Genomic DNA, 19570 nt, shown 5'->3' with positions numbered 1-19570 from the left:
ATTTTGTAACATCTTTTGTATCTTCTGGACTACTTCGTTCGGAGAGAAAGTTCCTACTTTTCAAACTTTTTCACGTCGCAAGTCGCAACAAGCTGATTGTTCGTAACATAGTCGTTTCTCCGGTTCATTCCTGGCAACCTACTAAGGAACGAAGGTCGGTAGGCAGGGAGCAAGTGCGATTAAGTGGATCCATCAGGGTTACGCCGGTATGTATAGTTTTTCACTTCACATTGTGAGTTGGCCGCAATGTGCGACGCCTTGGCATGCGGGGTTCTCACAGAGAATTCCTGGTTCCATGAACAAAAACTACGGGACGTACGACGAAGATGAACTTCGCCCATTGGAAGACACCGAAAGAAAAAAAAAAAAAATTTCAACCTTAAGGGTGATATACATCTTCCTTTGAAAAAAAGAAAACAATGACAGGTTTTCTACAAGTTCGTGAAACTATCATTAACGAATTTGTTTTTTATTCTCGCTGGAGACACGAAACTGCTAATTGAACTGTACGAAAGTCAAAAATTAAAATTTAGTAGAAAACTCGTAAAAAATTAAGATTTAATCAACGTATTTAGGTAATTAAGAAATTATTAGGTAAAAAAAGAAATTGTTTACTCTCGTAGAAGCTTAATAGAAGAAGTGAAAAATAAAGAATTGGAGATGTAAATCGGGGGGCGTTAATGGTTTCTCCTAAAAGAACAGAATTGGATTCGTGAAATTTGAGAGGATTAACCCGCCGTAAAAATATTCACAAATCAGTGACCAGGATGCTCATACACAGTTGGTTTCTCGAAGAAGTTAACGGAAGAATCCAGCTGTTTTGTAACGACCTTTGGCGCAGCCTCGTGTGAAACGGGCCAGGCAAACGCAAATACAATGAAAACTCTGCAATGTACCTATGTATTCAACAATCATGTAGTTAATATCTAGAGAAACTGGGGTGTTGACCGGCAATAATGCAAAGTTCGCATTGTATTAAATGCGATGACCCTAATTTTTATTGACTGAGCCGGTCGGCACTAACGATACCAGCGATATCGACGATAATATGCGAGGTATGCGAGTAATCAACTTTAATGCCAATTAACCTGGCTCGATCGAAATTTTATACTACACGCCACGAAGAAACTAGCAGTATATTCGCTGGAAATTTTATTTGAATATTCAAATGGTTTGAGTTGTGTCCTTCATTTTCTCGCAGATGTTGGACTAAACTGGCTACCCTAGGCATCTTGCTGGGATCAAGGGCCTCCGGAGAGTCATGTTTCTGTTCGCGCAAAAAGGGATGCGAAACCGAGCCGCCTGCAGTTGCTGCTTAACGAACTTGGGGACATTCGGTTCGTGAGAATTTCACCCTCATCTCAAACCTGACTTCTGTCAACGTTCAAATAAAACCAATGAAATATCCCGGAATATCTTGAATCGATTAACGCAATGGAAATTTTGTATGTCGTAATAATTACAAACATAACTGATAATTTCAATCAATTAATAATTTTATCACGAATGCTGTTTACTCAATCGAAAATAATCGCGACTATTTTTGGCGGGATAGTAATCAAGCGAATGACTACGTCAGAAATAATCGTGGATTAAACACACGTACCGCCGATGAATCCCATTAGTGCGAACGGACAAGGACACACGTGGTCCAGCTGTTAATAAGTGCAGGGAATCGTTTTGTTCTCGTTTTCATGAAACCGTTTTAGCGCCTGTCACGGATAAAGTTTTGTTCTCCTCGTTTGCTTCATTAAGCAACCACGTCATTGCTTTTTTGTACCCTCCCGCGGCGCGTTCGACCTTTCTTTTTGCTTCATGCGCGACTTTTTTCATCTAGCATGGTCTTTTGTTCGATTTAATCCTCATTTGATTACGAACAAAAGGTTCGATCAACCTTATTTTGATCGGGACAATCGAGATCGGTGTGAAAAGGGAAGAGTTGTATGTAGTTTGATGGACTTACCTGCTGTGGAGTTGCGTCGGCGGGAGAAAAACTCGAAAGGGCGGTTAAGGGCGCAAGCGAAGCGCACGAAGATGCCCTTGACGGCGGTGGTGTGTGTCCAGGGGTAGGACTTCCGCTTCCGCAGCTACTCGCACCCCCGCTCGAAGCCAGGCTCACGCTATCTGCTCGCCCTCGCCACGGCGAGACTGACACGTGCTTCAGCATCCCTCTTTGATCTCACCTGAAATCGAAATTCGGTTGTTTCCTTTAGTTTTGCTCAAAATATGAAACTATTAATCGAACTATATATCTAGAAGCCAAACAACTGATAGACTTTATCGAGACGAAGTCTAAAAATGTTTAACTGTGAAAAGTGAATTATTTCAGACATGTAAAATCAAACATAAATTAATATACTCTGCTCTTAAGGAATACTAGAGATCAGATTCATAAAAGATTAGAAAATAAATTGAAGAAAAGAAGACTGATTGAACTTAAGAAACAAACTGAGGAATTTTCAGAAAACATAATTGATCAATTGTATCTAGCGATTTAGTCTAATAATCAATCTATTGACTGGATCCTGCAGTTCAATTACATCCAATAACATTTAGTATCACGCAGATGAAATTAAATGCTGATTTAACTATGCGTTTGAATTTCAATCTCCTTTCAACAACATTTAAAATTGAATAATTTCATTCAAATAATATTCCAAGAAGCAATTTCCAATTGTACATTGTAATGCTTATTGTTGTATCATTTAATTGTGCCTTTCATTGTGGTAATTAATCCAATAACAGAGAGGAAACTAGTTTACGGGTCGGTTAGAAGCGAGGATTAACAAGAATCCTGAAAACAGGTTGATCTAATTTTATGCTATCTTTGGTGCTACTTAAGATAGGCTAATGTATACGTGACATCTATTTAGGATAAAAACTTAATGTAGCTGATAGCTTGTTCGGCCTCTCTTTTCAAGGCTATGAAAAGGGGAAATAACCGTAGTGAAGGACGTTCGATAATTATCGACAAGACTGTAGATGATTACTAAGCTGTGCCTGGTACATGTTAGTAGGAAAAAAGCTAGCATCGTCGTAATTTCGTCGGGCAACGAGAGAGATAGACAAAAGAAGGAAAGCCCTTGAATGTCACATAAACAGCCTAAGGGGCGACGCAGCTGCGTGCCAGAAGTCCGAAAGCTTAAACATTCGCAAGAAGCGCGATGCGCATCCAAGAGGTAGCTGTACGTGGCCCGATTGTTAAATGTTTTCATAACAAGGTAGCGCAAGAAAAAACTGGTAACCATTCTCACAACGTTAACTGTATTTTTCTCATTAATAATAAACAGCCATTCTAAACATCGACGCTCGATACTTCGGGCCATGTATGGAAGACCATTCGTATCTATTGAATTAAATATATTACAAAATCAGCCGTATTAATTATTTCCTTTTAATTAAAAGCGTGCCGCGAAGCTCATATATATACACACACACGAGGGATATATTCATTCAAATGTCACGTGTTACGGAGAAGGACAGACGGTATCGATAACGTTATCACGCAGTACAGCCGTGAATATTCACATGGATACTTACTTTTTACCAATTCACAGCTGAGTGCAGCCCGCACTCGCAGTCCGGTGCATACGTCAATGCGCGGGAATCATGTTTACACTTGGCGAACAAGTGGCATTGAGTGCATCCGATGATAATTACACCTTACGACACTGTTGAACAAATTACTCCCAAATATTGTTCAATGACTAATAACACATTATCTAGACAGTCCCTATTAAATCCTCCAGTTTCTGTTGTTGGAAATCTTCCAAAAATACAAAGTCACTCGACGAATCCTCGTGGAACAAGCTTCTCCTTCCTCAAATCCACGTAATTATCTCAACGATTCACTATGACACGAATTATTATTCTTACTTATGTTTTTAGTACTTTAATGATTTTGACGAATTTAATATAAGAATAAGAGACGCGTCGCGCGATGCTTGAACGAGCAAAGAACGAGACACCTCGTCCAGCGTTGAAATCACCCGTCTGCACGACGTTCCACACGCCACGAGCGCTGCGCTACGACTGAAAGGGACGCGTGAGCAGTCGCGTCGTGTAAAGTCGGCGTAGTAAGCCTACGAGGCGTAGAGGAAAGAAAACGACCTTCCTGCGAGTGCACGAGACCCGCCGAACGTTCTATGCGCGCGACTTTCTATCGCTGTGTTGGTGCGGGGGCGTGAATCTCGTTACCGTACGGTCGTATGTCCACGAAGGGTATTTGCTCTCTCTTTTTATCCTATCTCTGTTTCTCTCGAAGCTTGCAACTTTTCAGCAACGAGTAGGCGTTCGTTTGTAAGCCAGAAGGATGTCCGGGGTTTAATTCCTTCTTTGCTTTCGTCTCGTTTCACTGATCCTTCGCCATCATCACTTTTGGGGTGCATATATTAAAAAACGAGTGAGTTGATGCGAAATAAATTTGAATCATATAGAACCAAATGTAGCTCTTCTATTATGTTTGTAAAAATTTACGTTAGTAATTGGGTCTACACGGAAAAAATTTACAGAATGTAGATAGTATTCAAAAATATGTAAAATATCCAAAATATAGTACTCGTTATGATATATTTAATACCCAGATAAAACAAATTTCTACGTAGGTTTTACCTGCTTAGTTGTATTCACAAAAATATATACGAATCTCATTGTCTGTCAATAATTATGATTCTATAAAGTTTTAACAAAATTATCAAAAAATTCATTGTGTAAAAAAAGATCAAAAAGACCTCATTAAAATTCAATTTAATTCTACTAAAATTCAATCTAGAAAGTACATTAAATCTGCTAAAGATTAGTAAGTTGATTTTTAAATGAAAATTGTATTGAAATAAATAGAATTGTACAACAAGATTTCTAATTTGTAAACTATTCTTTCTTTCTGTCGGCTTAACGAGCATGTTTATTATAAGGAACAACATACGTGATAAAATTTGAATATCGACGTAATAAAAGGGAAGGGTATAGTATTTTATATTTCGTATAGGTTTGGGAGTACGTGGGTACAAGGTGTTTCCAATTTATTACTGAGACGATCATAGGGTGAGAAGTATTTCAACCGGTGACATGTGACGCCTTAAATGATGATTGAAATTCCGTAAACGTGTCAAGTAGCTTCCTAAGAAAGTAAATTACAAATGTCTTTGGAACAAGTTCTACCTACTAATGGATGTCACGCGCGACTTTCGAGATTCTGAAAAAATGCAGTCTAGCTGCTAATGGTTACCGCGAATACACACGCCCAGTCATCTCGTCTTCGCTGTTTCGCGTACAGAAAATTCAGAAAGTATAAACCGATAGTAAATCACGACTATACGAAGTTATAATCAGATTTTTTCAAAGAACGTCATGAATTCTAAACGAGCCTTTCGGAATAAGTAATTTAGGGAGATGTTTAATAATGTCGATAATATTAAATATGCGCTTCTATTATAATTGTTGATAAGTGAACATTTTAAGGCAATCTTCTTTTAGAGAAAATGTAGAACATTGGTAAGAGGCTGCTTTCTGATAAACTCCTACGCGATACTCGCGACTCGCAAGTTAAATCGACCATGACAACGAGTTATCTTCGATACAGAAGTTTCGTCTTCCCTTTATAGAAGGCGATATTTTAGTCATGCGACGGTGCCTATATTGAAGAAAGAGAAAAAGAATTACATAAAGACGAGAAGTAGTGCTTCCTACGTAATCACATAAAATCCATGAATGTATGGGCGTCGATTATACCCCGAGGGAAAAAATTTCGTGTTAATTTCTTCGAAGAAAAACGATTGTTCTTCATGTAGGAGTACAACTACGAAAATGTCCGTAGCTTAGACAGAAATGTCTACACTTATGAAAAACCTATGATTATTTCCTAGATTAAGACTCGATTGAAAAACATTTCGTTTTCCAGTGTTCCAGATACGATCTAAATTGAATAAACGCGATCCCTCGAGCAGAAGACGAAAGAAAGTTATGCGTTTGCTTTCATTCCGGAAACGACTAGGGCAATTTCCTTCTTACCAGTGATAATCTTTTTACTGATTTCTCTCGCGACGTAACGCGGAGCTTCTCTTTCGTCTGAGATCCTACGGATTCCGCAAGTATCGCCTTTGAACAGGTGAAAATGCTTCACACGTTTGTTCGTGAGTGCCACTTCGCTCGTTCACAAAGACTGCGAAAAGAATCAACATGAGCGGAACCGATTGGTCCTTGGGTAGAGTGCAGGTTGCATGCTGAAACGTAGAAAAGACGAATAGGAAGCGTATCATTATACCTGCGCGGGTTTTACCTTGCAAGGGACGTTCTATGGGGTGGTCGAGTTATTTAAAGTAGATATGATATAGTTACACAGATATTAAAAATATCTGAATAAGAATTTTGAAACCGATAGTCTCCATTTATTAAATTTGTAGCTATAGTTAATAGAGACTACTCAACCATTTACCAAGTAATTCTATGATTTATAGGTAGATTAAATAAATTATGATCAATTGACAAGACTCTCTTCCTATCATAATTGTGTGTTTTTCACGTTAGAGGTCGAAGACCCGTGAAGAGCGTAAAACATTCTGATACCACTGTCGGTACCGTCAGAAGGATTTTATAGACATCTCAACCCTTAAGTAGAGGAATGTCGAGTAAATATATCGCAACGTGAAAGCCGTGGAGTCTCAGCCACGCGTGATATCGCGATTCCCTGGTGCAACACTCTTGCCTTTTGTCGCGAACAACGAGCCTCCTGTGAGAAGCATTTCCCTCGGCTGTCTGGCTTCGTTCGCGACGATCTCAAGGAGAAAATTCAATTAGCTACGGCAACTAGATCACTCCCGTCGCAGCTGCAATCGGTAGATAACTCTGAAACTTGTATGTCATGCGAAAGGAGCACTCGAGTGCGACTTTCGATTCGCTCATTTATCATAGATGCAGCTCGTCATCGTGTCTCGGATCCGTGATTCGGATCTCTTCCAGGCTTCGAATGTTCCAAATTTTAGAAAATAAAATCATCGTGAATCGCTTATGAGACGTTTAAATCCTCATAAATCACTAAGAAAAATTCAGAAGTCTTGGCTAAAGGAACATTGCATTATAGGAAACAAAAATCCTACCTATGAGACATGAAAAGATGTTTATATATATATATCGTATCATGTTACATCATTATACTATTCATGTTAAACTATAATCCCAAATTTAAATAAGACGAATGAAAAATACCAAAATACAAGTTCTTAAGATGCAATACATACATACATATATTTACAATTCGGAAATTGTCAATCAGTAGGAATTAAGATTCTAATAGTACCTCTGCTAAACTGTAATCCGAGGTCGATATTCAATGAATGAAAATGTTTTTACCAATTCATACAGCAGGAACAAGCTTACCAGGGACGGGAACTCGGCTAGAACGAAGTCAGAGAGCATATCGGAACCACGGTGGTCAGCCACTTTATCCTCGTGCACGCAACAAGCACGTCCAGCACCACGAGCACGCTGCTATGGCATGCATACGCCGCTATGGGAGTTTGGCAGCAGCGGTCCAGGTCGCTGGCTCTCATGGTGTTGCGTTACTTTCCCACAGGCGAGTCTCTTCCTTCGTGTGCAATTCTTTGCAAGCTGCACGGCGTACGCCCATCGTACACCTGCACACGCGCGTACGTGTATTCATAGGTACCCACACTGTTGGAAAGAACACGTTGACGAATGTAGAGGGTTGTATAGGTAGGAGACGAAAATGGTCAGACGGAGAAGGTGGAAGAGAATGAAAGAACGGGAGAAGCACGCATCTCACCTTGCAAGGCGAACCTGTTCGTCCGTACCGAAACCGAATATCGTCTTAAACCGAGTGTTACGACCTGAAAATAATGTTACCTCTGAGGATCTTTAAATTTCAGGCTACGGGACCTGTGGCGGAAGCGAGCCGACAAAGCACCATATTATATGCAGTTGATGTGGAATTCGATTTTGATGGACCAATTGCAGCCTTCATTCGTGCAGTTCGAAGAGAAATCTGGGAAGAGAGAAGTATCGATGAGACTTCTCCGAGCTTTGATACTGGAGAAACAATTCTTGAGAATGGAGAAATGCTACGATACATATCTTATACGTGTAATGGTGATTTATAGTTAGTGTGTTATACGAATATTTTTAGAAATTTGCGTTTTTAAATTAGATGAACTATTAAGCGCATCACGAAAATCAAGCTTAATTTGTAATTTGTAATACGTTAACATGGAATGAATAATTGCTTCGAACAGAGAGAATGGTTGATGGGATTTAATGTCAATCCAGCAACGTGGCATCGTCCAGTTTCCGGCCTGCGTGACGGGACTGATTTCCGGGACAGTGCCGTGCTGCATGCATTCAAAGGGACCCCCAACATCAAGTGGACTCTTTCCCCATGGTCATCGACGAGTCCGTGTCCTTTCCCATGGGTGTTGTTTTCTGCGTCTGCAACTGTACACTAACCTGATAACGTCATATTGTTTGTTAAGGTTTAACACGCGTCGAGATAATTGGACGAGATCATGATGAAACAAAACTGTTTACTAATCGTGTCCATCGATAATTTTCCTATTCATTGAAAATCCTTGGATCGTTTTTCCGAACGACTTAATTTTTTAATAACTTATCCGATCAATAAATACTGTAAATACCTAAATTCAATATAATTACGCTTAAGATATAATAAGGAAACACAGAGAACAGGAAAATTTCCCAAAACTTGTACCAAATATAAAATTAAAAATACTTATGTTTAAGAAATGAAAAAATTAATTAGAAATCGCAGACTGCGTGTTATCACGATCTAATATGTACTTTTACGAGATGTTCTTAGGAAGAGTAAGTGTTTCGTATACGAAGTACGAGTAGTCTGTTACGCGAGCATTCTCCTGATGCAAGTAGCGCAAGAAAACCGGAGTAACGGGGCCCAAAAAATTTTAAGTGGATCGAAAGAAGCACCGCGGGATATCTCTCGATTGCATATCCCGCGGCATCCACTATAACAAGATTTGCCGACGGCATCTAGTTCAGGAGATATTTCTTCGATGAGTTCTTCATTCCCAGGAGTGTTGCTTTCATCGCGAAGCTGTCTGACGCCGCCATTACTTTAAGATCCACTTCAACGAATGTATCGGTTATTTCTGAAAGTAAAGAGGAAGTGTCTTTCAGATCCAGTTTAAAATTTTATCTTACGAATAAAACATCGAAATATTATAAATTAGAAAGCCTACCGTTACTGGCGCCAATTTTGGAGTACCATAAGTTGTAGATAATTGACTATCATAAAGTTGAAAAACAAATGAAACTGATTTGTATTTTCTCTATCTTTTATTTCTGAGTTTATATACTTATATTCTGGGATTGTTTATTCATAGTTCATGTTAAAACAAATATATATTTTTTGATAACAATGAAAATTTACAGATAGCAGAGAACATACATTAATTAATGACGATTAATCTCCTAAGTGCTCGCCAGTTTAGGCCATCAAGTCAGGCGAAACTAGTCCAGTCATACTCCAGGTATTAAATGCTGCACTTAGTAAACGACCAATTTCCGTTCCTGAGACCACATCTTGTCTTGAAAACGTGTCAAGAAATAATCCATGCCTTTGAAAAATTATGCACAGCGGAAGTATTTGAATTTATTATAAAAGAAAACAGATTACGCTGAAACTATTCGAACGGAATGTTTACAAGTGACACGAGGAATTCGAGCGTTACGCCCGGCGCGTTTAATTAACGACAAAAGTTTGTAATTACTTACTCTGAATGGTATACACGTTACGTAATAGATTAATTGATCCCGAGTTTATAGGATCGGCAATTCGGGAGTGGTTGTGCACATATAGAACACCTCTTGCATTCTATCCGACCATTGACTTACATTACACGCTTCGTGAACTTTCCGATTTCTTCAGACAGAGTTGACAGAGGGCAACGAGGGGCAACGAACGTGTAAATGGTATGAAGAGACCCCTGACAGATCACGAAATTACTATTATCGTCAAAAAGAATTTAGCACAGTCGTTGCTACTAAAATAAGACTAACCACTCCTTCGAATTGCGTTTTTTCTCTCATTACTTATTTTTAGTGTCTGTTCCAATACACATATTGCTTTGTACTACTACATCTACCATTAGATACAAATACAATCGAGCATTCTTAAATTCTTCTTTCATTAAAAATCTTTCTATTTTAAGTAATAATATTTGTTTCAATACGCTGCCTACTGATTTGTCTCTCTAAATTATTTTATCGAATCGCATAGAAACTAAAGTGGAATAATTAAATCACCAACACTACTCGATAATTAACGCTAAAAATAGCAATAAATATATTACATGTATATCTACCAGTAAATAGTAACACTTAATCTTTCCTTGTTTCTTCAATTTTAAGTATTATTTTTTATCATTTTCTCTTTCTGATAAGAGCATCAATGCGTATAGAAATTCGACTTAATCTTTTTACTTCCTGTTAAGACCAAGGAAGAAATTCGAGGCGTATCTCAGGTTCGACAAATATGATTGATAACTCTAAGATGAGGCATACGGTCATGTTCCATTGTTAAGACTTTTTATCTTAAACGTACGTCACGTTTACGCCGCTATACGTAGCTCGTTGAATATCATATGACGAATAAGTTATGACTAAGAGACCGACGAGTATGTCATAGGATAAACAATTCTGATCGTCCACTGACAAACATTCGCTGACAATAAGACGCCGCGAGAGTATAAATCGTCTTTCCGCGCGGATCTATCGTAACCGAAGAATCAAAACGTACATCATCCTGTCGTTCGCGAACAGCGCGGCTTTCATCCAAGATATACTCGTACTATGTAACACCTTGAACGACGCACGTGGAAAGTGTAAAATATAGACTCGACAAATTGGAAAAAGGTTGTAACAGAAAAGTTTGTAGAAAGTTCAAAGTTCATATACAACTGTAATTAACACGTATTACGTGAAAATAATTTATGTACTTCAGACGTGTAATATTATAAACTGCTGGTAATATGTATGTATCGCCAAACAGAAGAGTGATGCGAATGGGAATTAAGTTTACAGTTTACACTGATGAATAAGAGTATCGGCACTGATTAGATTTCTCTGTAAATTCCGTGTTTCCGGAAATAAAATTTCCGTGTTTTGCAAAACGTACAATTTTTAATTAATATTTTTACGTAAAATATGAATTTCGAGATTAAAGTAAAATAAAAATTCTACTGTTTTAAGATCAATATTAATATCATAACTGTTTTCAACCCTTGTAAATCATATTTTATAAAAAAAAAAAAAAAAAAATACATAAAGAATCACATTTTTACAAATTAATACGGGACATTACCAGACAAGAGATGTTATTCTGTATCGCTACTTTTGTTCATCTCCATAAATTAACGTGAACTCTACGAACGACGCTTTGTTTTTTTATTAAACAGGACACGTTGTACCAACGCAAATTTACAAAACGAGGCTTAGAAATAAGGGAGCAGACGTGGCATTGTCGTGTAGCAAACACCACACCCTTGAAAGGGCCGCGCCTTACAAAGGGAGCGGCTCGATCGTTGCACCTTCCACCCTTGCACGCAAACACACATCGGATCGTTATTTCTGCATTTTCATGTAACGAAGCCACTTTAGTATGATTACACGTAAAAGCATCGTGATGAAAGAGGAAACGACGCCAGGAACGAATAATGTCTTTTGTGGAACAGCTCGTATATCTTCCTGACAGAATCTAATAAGCGGAGTGACACCAGCGACAACGTGCGAAACTCGAATTTCCTCGTTTCTCCCGTTACGATTCGATCTCGTTGCGATTATCAATCAAACCGTGACTAAACGACGGAGACGATCCATTAGAAATTAGAAGCGGTACCGTACGAATTGTTTCAACAGGGAAGGTGAACAGTACCATCACTTTCTGTCTCATTAGACTCGCAATCTCTCAGACATTTTTTCACCTTCTTCCGGAAACGAGCCCTCACTTCCGGGTTTACAAGCGCGATTTCGCGACGAACAATGGAGCTTCGATTTGTTCCACAGGGTCTGTCCGTGTATTTCCGGCACTGCAGCAGTGTAACACCTAAATCGCTTCCACTTCCGCCGGATTCTCGCCTACCTAACCGTAACGATGAAAATAAAAATTGCCAGGGAAGCTCCGTGAACTATATTACCCTTCTATCTATAGTCTATTGCCACTAGGTTAATACTAAAGCACAATGCCTTGATTTTAATGCTCTTCACATTTTCAGGCATGATCCTCTGCACGCTATCCTCATATACCGCTACGCGCTACAATGATTTAGTCCCGTTAACCATGAACTAAAAATCTACGAATCGTCGCAAGAAACAATCTCAATTACTGAAAATCGTCTCCGCGTCTAAATTCTGCTACCGAATACTTTTCAGCGTGCACGCAACTGCCTCGCTTGCACAAAGTCTCGTATCTTGCTGTGTCAACCATTGCGTTTCGTGTGCATGCGTGTCCACTAACCGCACGCAAAATTGCGTAGACACGCACCGACTACAAATTCTTCTAAATCAGCAAGAACGTAGGAATGGCTGCTTTCGGTTGTATATAACGAAGATGCAATTAATTAACTCGATATTCGAGTGCCGTTACTTCATGCATCATTCGTTACGGGGTTTGCGAAAAGCTACGGGAAATTACACGGGACGATGAACCGGGATTATGATTATTCGCCAAGGGAATTTCAAAACTACTGTTTGAAACTGCAGATCCATTGCAATTCATTGGCACGAGCTGCCCGTGTCACAACACACGTAAACGATTATTGAGTCGCGCGTTTTGTCACGTACATATCTGACATCTGTTTGCTACTATAGGACCCGACGGTATCTCGAAATACTAACACTACGACCACGATCAATAAATCACAGTTCATTTGTTGATCTTCGATCAAAACGAGGCTCGTGCAAGCTGCGATAACTGTACACGATAGGTGACGATGGTAAATAAGGTATAACCACGCGAAATGATCGTGGATCTATACCATGTATCATTTAACGATTGCCACGCTGGAAACGAGAATATCAGTGTAATTATATACGCTCACGTATCATACGAATTCGTCTCGAAGCTTTCTAGTATATTTATTAACCGGTCGTGGCATACGTGACACGGATTTTTAGAAGAAATAATTCCATACAAGGTATGATAAGGGCATCGACGTTTCCGGCAAGCGAGTCAGCAGAAGTAATTCTTCGCTGCAAATCGAACATTTCCGCGGTATGAGTTGGAGAAACGGGCAATTGGTTCGAGGCCACGAAGTCTTCTTGCAACGAAGTCTTCCTGCAATCTTCGATCAGACAGATCGCGTGTAACTTAGAAAGGTTCTCGAGCAGTTACGTGAAACAAATTGATTTAGCTTAATTCATTAGACTTGAATATCTTCGATACGAATGGAGGAATAATATTCAATTAAAAATCCTTAAAAGAATAGTTTTCAAAAGACTTTCGATATGAAATTTTTAAATACATCGTGTGGGAAAATGTTTACGTAATGAAGAAACAGGTGACATAAAGCATTAGCCAAGTGCCAGAATTCTAATCACGGTGAAACCTGTTCCTTTCAACTCTGGGAACTTGCAGCCTGTTTACTAATTTCAGGATATGATGAAGGTGCGATCGAGTTTTCACCACGCTGTGTTATGCATTTCCGGCGCGCACAGTATGTGACCGTGCTAAACGCTCGATACTTTCATTGCTTAAGAATTTCAAATTTCCGGTACGAAATCTCTCGGTTCTCGGACATGATGAAACGATATGTGAGTTTTACTACAGCCAAATCGTTTGACGAGAAACATCCATTTTCTTTCTATGTGGAAAATTGAAAAAATTTCAAATTTCAGTATATATAAAATCGAATAATAAGAATCTTAGGTAGAATAAAGAGATATAAAGCGCCATGAAGAATCTGAAAATCCAAACATCTGGAGCATTATAGGCGTTTCGACACCCATACCTTGCAACTGGTAGTGCGTGACCGTTTCGTGTGACCTCGGCGAACCGAGACGAGGCTCATCGAATTCGGGTCCCAGGTGTTTCCTTAACTAACATCATAATCCAAATACTTCCTTTCAATTGATAAAACAGAATTTCATTAATTGAAACGAAATCTCAATCAGTTGCCGATTAATCTATTTGTACGTATGGTACTGCAGAGTGCACGGTCGTTCGCCAGGCGATCTGAGATATTGTGGTTTGTCAAATTTAGAGGAAGGCTATGTTATATATTTTGAAATGAAAGTTTATAAAATTCGTGAATCCATCAGTGGCTATTGTTTAGCATTTTCCATATACGCGAGGAAAAATAGTATACATAAAAACATTTAGTGTGCAAAATTAGTATGGCAGTAGGTTAAATGAATTCCTGATTAAATTCAATTATCTGACCATGAGTTCGTACTATGTGAATGGAAAGTAAGTAGTGGGAGAAATTATTGAACTTCCATTACATGGATTACATTTATATGAATAGATTACTTGTCGATGAGTTCTATTGTAACCTTTCCTCGGCATAACAAGAATCTTAGATGTTAGAGTCAAAACATATTGGACTGGCAAGGTCATTCAGATGAGACTCGTACTTTCATTTCGCGTAAATATGACTCGATTATTCACTTCAAAGGCAGAAAGCGTAATCCTACTCTCTTTACAAGATAATACGAAGCGATGAATGTAATCCTCGACATTCCTGCGCAAGAAATTCGTTTATACCAATGGCAATTTGCAGATTCATCGCCGGTACTTAAATATTAAATAAAACTTCCTTCGGTATAATTAAGGGGCTAAATTGGTCGTTTAAACGCTGCTCAAAAAATGTTTTTCGACCATGCCCCTAGACGGGACGAGAGTCCAGTAGCGCACATCTGACGCGAATAACGTGGGAAGCGTCCTTCGCGAATAACGGCCTTCCTGAATTGCGTGAGAGAGGCAAATTAACTCTTCGTTGCATACATATATTCACCGCTTCTATGGTTCTGGTCGCGCGAATTCGCCTTATTTCCACTGGTTTCTAGTCTATTTTCCATAGCATTTTCTTCTACTCTTGCTTTCGAGATCACGCAACTCGAAAGCTTCACATTCCAGTATTTTCTTCCTCTGTTTCCCCGATACCCTTTATTACGAGACCTCACTTTCACTCGTTTTTATCCATCGAGAAATCTTGCTGTCTGACCGGAAGAACGTTAATTTTCTATAAGCTGTAGATCCGTTATTATTTATAAAGTAATTGACGTTACCAATTAGAGCCTTGCATTCTAAAATATTCCCTTCTTCTTGCTTTCAGGATCACGCGTCTCGAAAGCTTGCCTGTGTTTAGCGGTCGTCGTTCCTTGCCTTGAGTGTCTGAGAAAGGAAAGCGGCAACCCTCTCTCTCTTTTTCTTCGTCGAACGACCTATTGTTTCTGCGAGATGGATGGGAACCGCGAATATGCTGCGGATGGTGGTAGTTGTCTTGCGATTATTTTCTTGGTACTAATCTAAGATGCGCTTGTGTGATAGAGAGGAACCACCTGACACGAAGCTGAGTATGTACTTATGCTATATGTATAGCTGAATATGATCTTCGTGTGGAAGTTCATGCGGAACGCGGTGAAATCTCTGACTGTTAATTTGCTATCGTCTATAGAGAAGGCCACATTAATTGTTCACGAGTAATTCATCAATAGATTGCGATTCTTTTTATGCATTGGATATTTTCTGTACTATGTATATTATCGTGGTTTTTGCACATTTAGATTTCTTACCTATACGTAGGCATCCATAGTTTATTTATTAATTGAGTATTAATTGAGTATTTTCAAAGAATCAAGACCTTTGTCCAGGAATTTTGACATGAAATCTTCTTCGTCTATGTTGATTTCGAATTGAAACAATTCCACGTGAAGAATCAACGAACCACGAGGATCATTTGCATTGGAAATGAAGTCATAAAATCTCGTGCCACTTCCAATGGATTTCGTACACTGTATGTAATATGAATTTTTCATGCAAGCGTTAATTAACAAAAATATTCGATCCAGTCATCAGATTCACGAAGTAGATCTTAATAATGGAGCATAAATGTTGTTGATACTACATCTACAACTTTCCCATTAAGATACGTAATTTCTCTTGATGCTGTATCGATAAATGTCTAGATTACAGCATTATTTACAAAGTTATTACATGGCAAAATCGATCCTGATCGGTGGTACTCTTGATCGAAAGTAATCGAAGAGATTCCTCGACGAGAGTACCTTAGGCACAACTAGTCGGGCTTCCGTTTAAATTCCTGACAAGGTAACGACCAAGAAGGAGCATAATACCTCACGAAGCAACCTCACATGCGACACAATCAACCCGCACACCAGTGTCAAACGGGACACGCACGATAGAAACACGTGCAGCGCGCACACATGTGCAGGCCGGTTAAACGGGAGAACCGGCAAGACTTCCGTTGCTTGGGGCGTCAGGCTAAAAGGTGTAGGAATTCGATTCGGTGGCATAAAAAGCAACGTCGATGGTGAGCTTCGATCTGCGCAAAGGAGGGAACATATTACACATATTAATACACGAGGGGAAAGGAAGAAAGTCGACGTCGAAGAAATTTAACATTGATTAATGTCGAAATCGTGCTGGTCTTACTTTCCTGATTGTCGACGAAAATCACACGGTCGTGCGCTCTTCTTTTAGAAAGCTAAAGTCCTCTTTGTGGCACGTGAATCAACGGCACATATACGTAAATCGGTAAACAGAAAGCACCTAATTATACGGCTAGCTAATTAAACGATCCCAATGCGGGAATATATCAGTCTTCCATCTCTTTCCGCGAAGAAATCGTCTTTCCGCCTAGTCACCGTACACTCGGGTCGAGGAACAACCTGTATCGTATACACGAGCATTGTACTTACATGCCTGTTTCATGCACACAGGTGTACACTCCACAACGATGTATAATGTACACGTATGGTCGATCGTACGTACGGAGGATGTAGTTAAGCGAGTATTATAATATACGCGCGTCGACTGATACTACATCCATCCAGCACGCTGACAAACATAAATTCTATCGTGTGCACGAGCACTAGTGGGTGTCGTTGCTATTGTGCACCAAGACTCGTACGCGGACTAAGATACGCACATGTATGGTCGGACGCGATTCTATTCTCGTGCATTCCGAGCCATGCGGGTAGTATAGGGCTGCACGTTTCCTGTGTACTCACGCCAGCCAGCTCTTTACGCGTACGTAAATGCGTAAGCGCGTGTAGACGTGAACACATGTGCGATGTTGCGGCCGTAAACCGCGTGTTTATTGTCGCACCGACGCGACGTGGCGAGTACATGAGAACCCGATGTCATATTGTACCGCGGTTCGACAAAAGCGGATCGTGATCTGGCATCGGTTTCTTTACTTCCGCTTGCGACACACGCGATGAATTATTATGGTCTGATGTTTCGACAGTTATTACAGCTAATGTGCGATAGAATCTATCACATCGTTCGTCTTTTTCTTTCTTGAAAATGTATTATATTGTATACTTTGATATTATATACTTATTGTATATTGTTACATGGATATACTTTGAATTTTCAAATTCTATTTTTGTATCGTTATGATCTCTCAATTGATATTCAATAAAGTTTATCTATTGGTTGATCTTACTTAGTCTGCCAATACACCTTCTGACACATTTACAATCAATAATTTCATTGATATACCAAAGTAATACGTTATGAGATTCTGTAATTGAAACGGGAACAAGAATTTGAAGTTTGCTTTCAATTATCTTTAAATCAATATGAAAAATTCTACTTTCTTCAGAGTCACTGATACAGTTTGTCTATTTAGTCTTATTTTAACTGTGAAGAAACAATAATCTAACACTAATTTTTGTCATTTTCGTTTCTACCTTAATTTTATATCCCTATTCTTTTTCTCTGTGTAAAAAAATTTATCTCATATAATAAATAAATGAACATAAAAGCAGTTTATAGATTAATAAAGGCGAGTTTGAATATCGAACGACAGGCTGTTGAAAAGACGAGATTCAAACGCGTAGTGTTACGTCAGAGGCGGTATCGAGCGATCGATCAACCCGTGTTGACCAATAGGATATCGACATGATCGCGCAGGTGCCTGGAAAAACGTGGGTGCCACCATCTCGTGGGTGGTACGAAGGCTAGAAATTCATGATTTTTGCTCACCTTTCGAAAATATAAAGTTTTCGTTGAGTGAGGTCGCCGTCGCCCACGTTATCGCGACCGGTGAACAGCTGCGAGACATGGCGAATGAAAAGTTGGTTCCTTTCCCGCGTAGGACGACAGTGAGACGTGATTACGGCAACACGTGCAACTCCAGCGATCAGATATAGTAAACGAAATAAAAATTCGTTTCGTCTCTGAGGAACAGAATAGACGCGTTATTTAATCGTTGATCCAAACAATCATGACGTCGTTTGGTTGCAATTGAGAAAGATAACTGTACGCGTGTCGTCGATTGTTGCAAATTAATTGAGAACAAGAAACACGATACAGTAAGCACGCGTGATTAATTTCATTGCTTCTCTCGTTCTTAGAATCCATCGATCACGATGTCGGTTACGCGATCTGGTGAACAAGGCGTCGATTATCCCAAATCTTTCAGACTAGCGAGTACGTCGTCTTGTTATGTCAGCAGAGCACAAGAAGCCTTTTCAAGCAATCGTAACATCGAACCGTTAATGTGGACATGTAATAAATAATAAAAAATTATAGGCTGAACATTTTCTGATCAAATAAATTGCTTGGTCAATTATTGTATGTATTGATTGAGAGATGTTTCTGATAGATAATTTCTTCGTGTCGATCGCAGCAGATACAAAACGCAGACAGTGTATTGGAATTACGTTGCATTATTATGCCGAACACGGTTCCCGTGAATGCATGATGGCGCGCCAAGCAAGATCTTGCATCTTTACCTGTCGACCTGTCCATTCTGTTCCTAGGCAGATCCCGAAAAAAACCTGTTTTGGTCACAATTGAATGCATTCGTGTCTGCTCTATCAACAACCAATAGAGAATAGGGAACGATGTCATGTTAAACTCCTACCTGTTTTCGGTGAAGATATCTTCATTTAAATGCATAAACATTCTTGCCATTTGTGTATCTTAAGGTTGATCAAGAGCGATACTGTTTAGGTACTTTTTGTATCCGTAGAGAAACACGCTTTTTCTTGTAAAAGATCTCAATGAGAGTTATATTCTTTCTTCAAGTTTCAATGCATTTATATATATGTTTAACAAGTATAGTTGATCCTCTATAAAACACGTATAATACGCAAATTCAGCTTCATTGTATCGAAAAGGAAATATTTCGTAGCAAAGGAATACATACATTTCTGCATCAATAACTGAATTTCCATTTTACATCGACAACAGCGCCAACTCGACTGGTTCGGCGATTCAAAGGATGAATCATTGCTTGAAATGCAGGAATCTTACTTTCCTAAGAGTTGCCGGCAGTATAGTAATCGTGGCGCCACATTGTGGACGAAGACAGTAACGCAGGTTGCATCTGGA

General features: G+C 39.2%; 1 protein-coding gene and 1 pseudogene across 3 annotated transcripts in view; both read right to left on the bottom strand.

The window, feature by feature from the left end:
* Nucleotides 1-18354, bottom strand: part of LOC100645889 — a 50036-nt gene extending 31682 nt beyond the window's left edge. The window contains exons 1-4 of one of the 3 annotated variants that reach the window (XM_048411605.1): nt 18218-18354; nt 7861-9134; nt 7375-7668; nt 1964-2183 (exon numbers count right to left, since the gene is read on the bottom strand). In XM_048411605.1, coding sequence (XP_048267562.1) covers nt 1964-2167 — 204 coding nt within the window. In that variant the 5' untranslated portion in view covers nt 2168-2183; nt 7375-7668; nt 7861-9134; nt 18218-18354. Of the gene's footprint in view, nt 1-1963; nt 2184-3540; nt 4062-7374; nt 7669-7860; nt 9135-18217 lie in introns of those variants that run through there. The other 2 variants (XM_048411606.1, XM_003400067.4) reach the window with 2 other exon arrangements.
* Nucleotides 17676-19560, bottom strand: LOC100646074 (annotated as a pseudogene).
* Between the last annotated feature and the right edge of the window lie 10 nt (nt 19561-19570).

This window comes from Bombus terrestris, chromosome 13 (assembly GCF_910591885.1).
Source record: "Bombus terrestris chromosome 13, iyBomTerr1.2, whole genome shotgun sequence".
Taxonomy (NCBI): Eukaryota; Metazoa; Arthropoda; class Insecta; order Hymenoptera; family Apidae; genus Bombus; species Bombus terrestris.
This window is presented reverse-complemented; position numbering and strand designations above follow the sequence as displayed.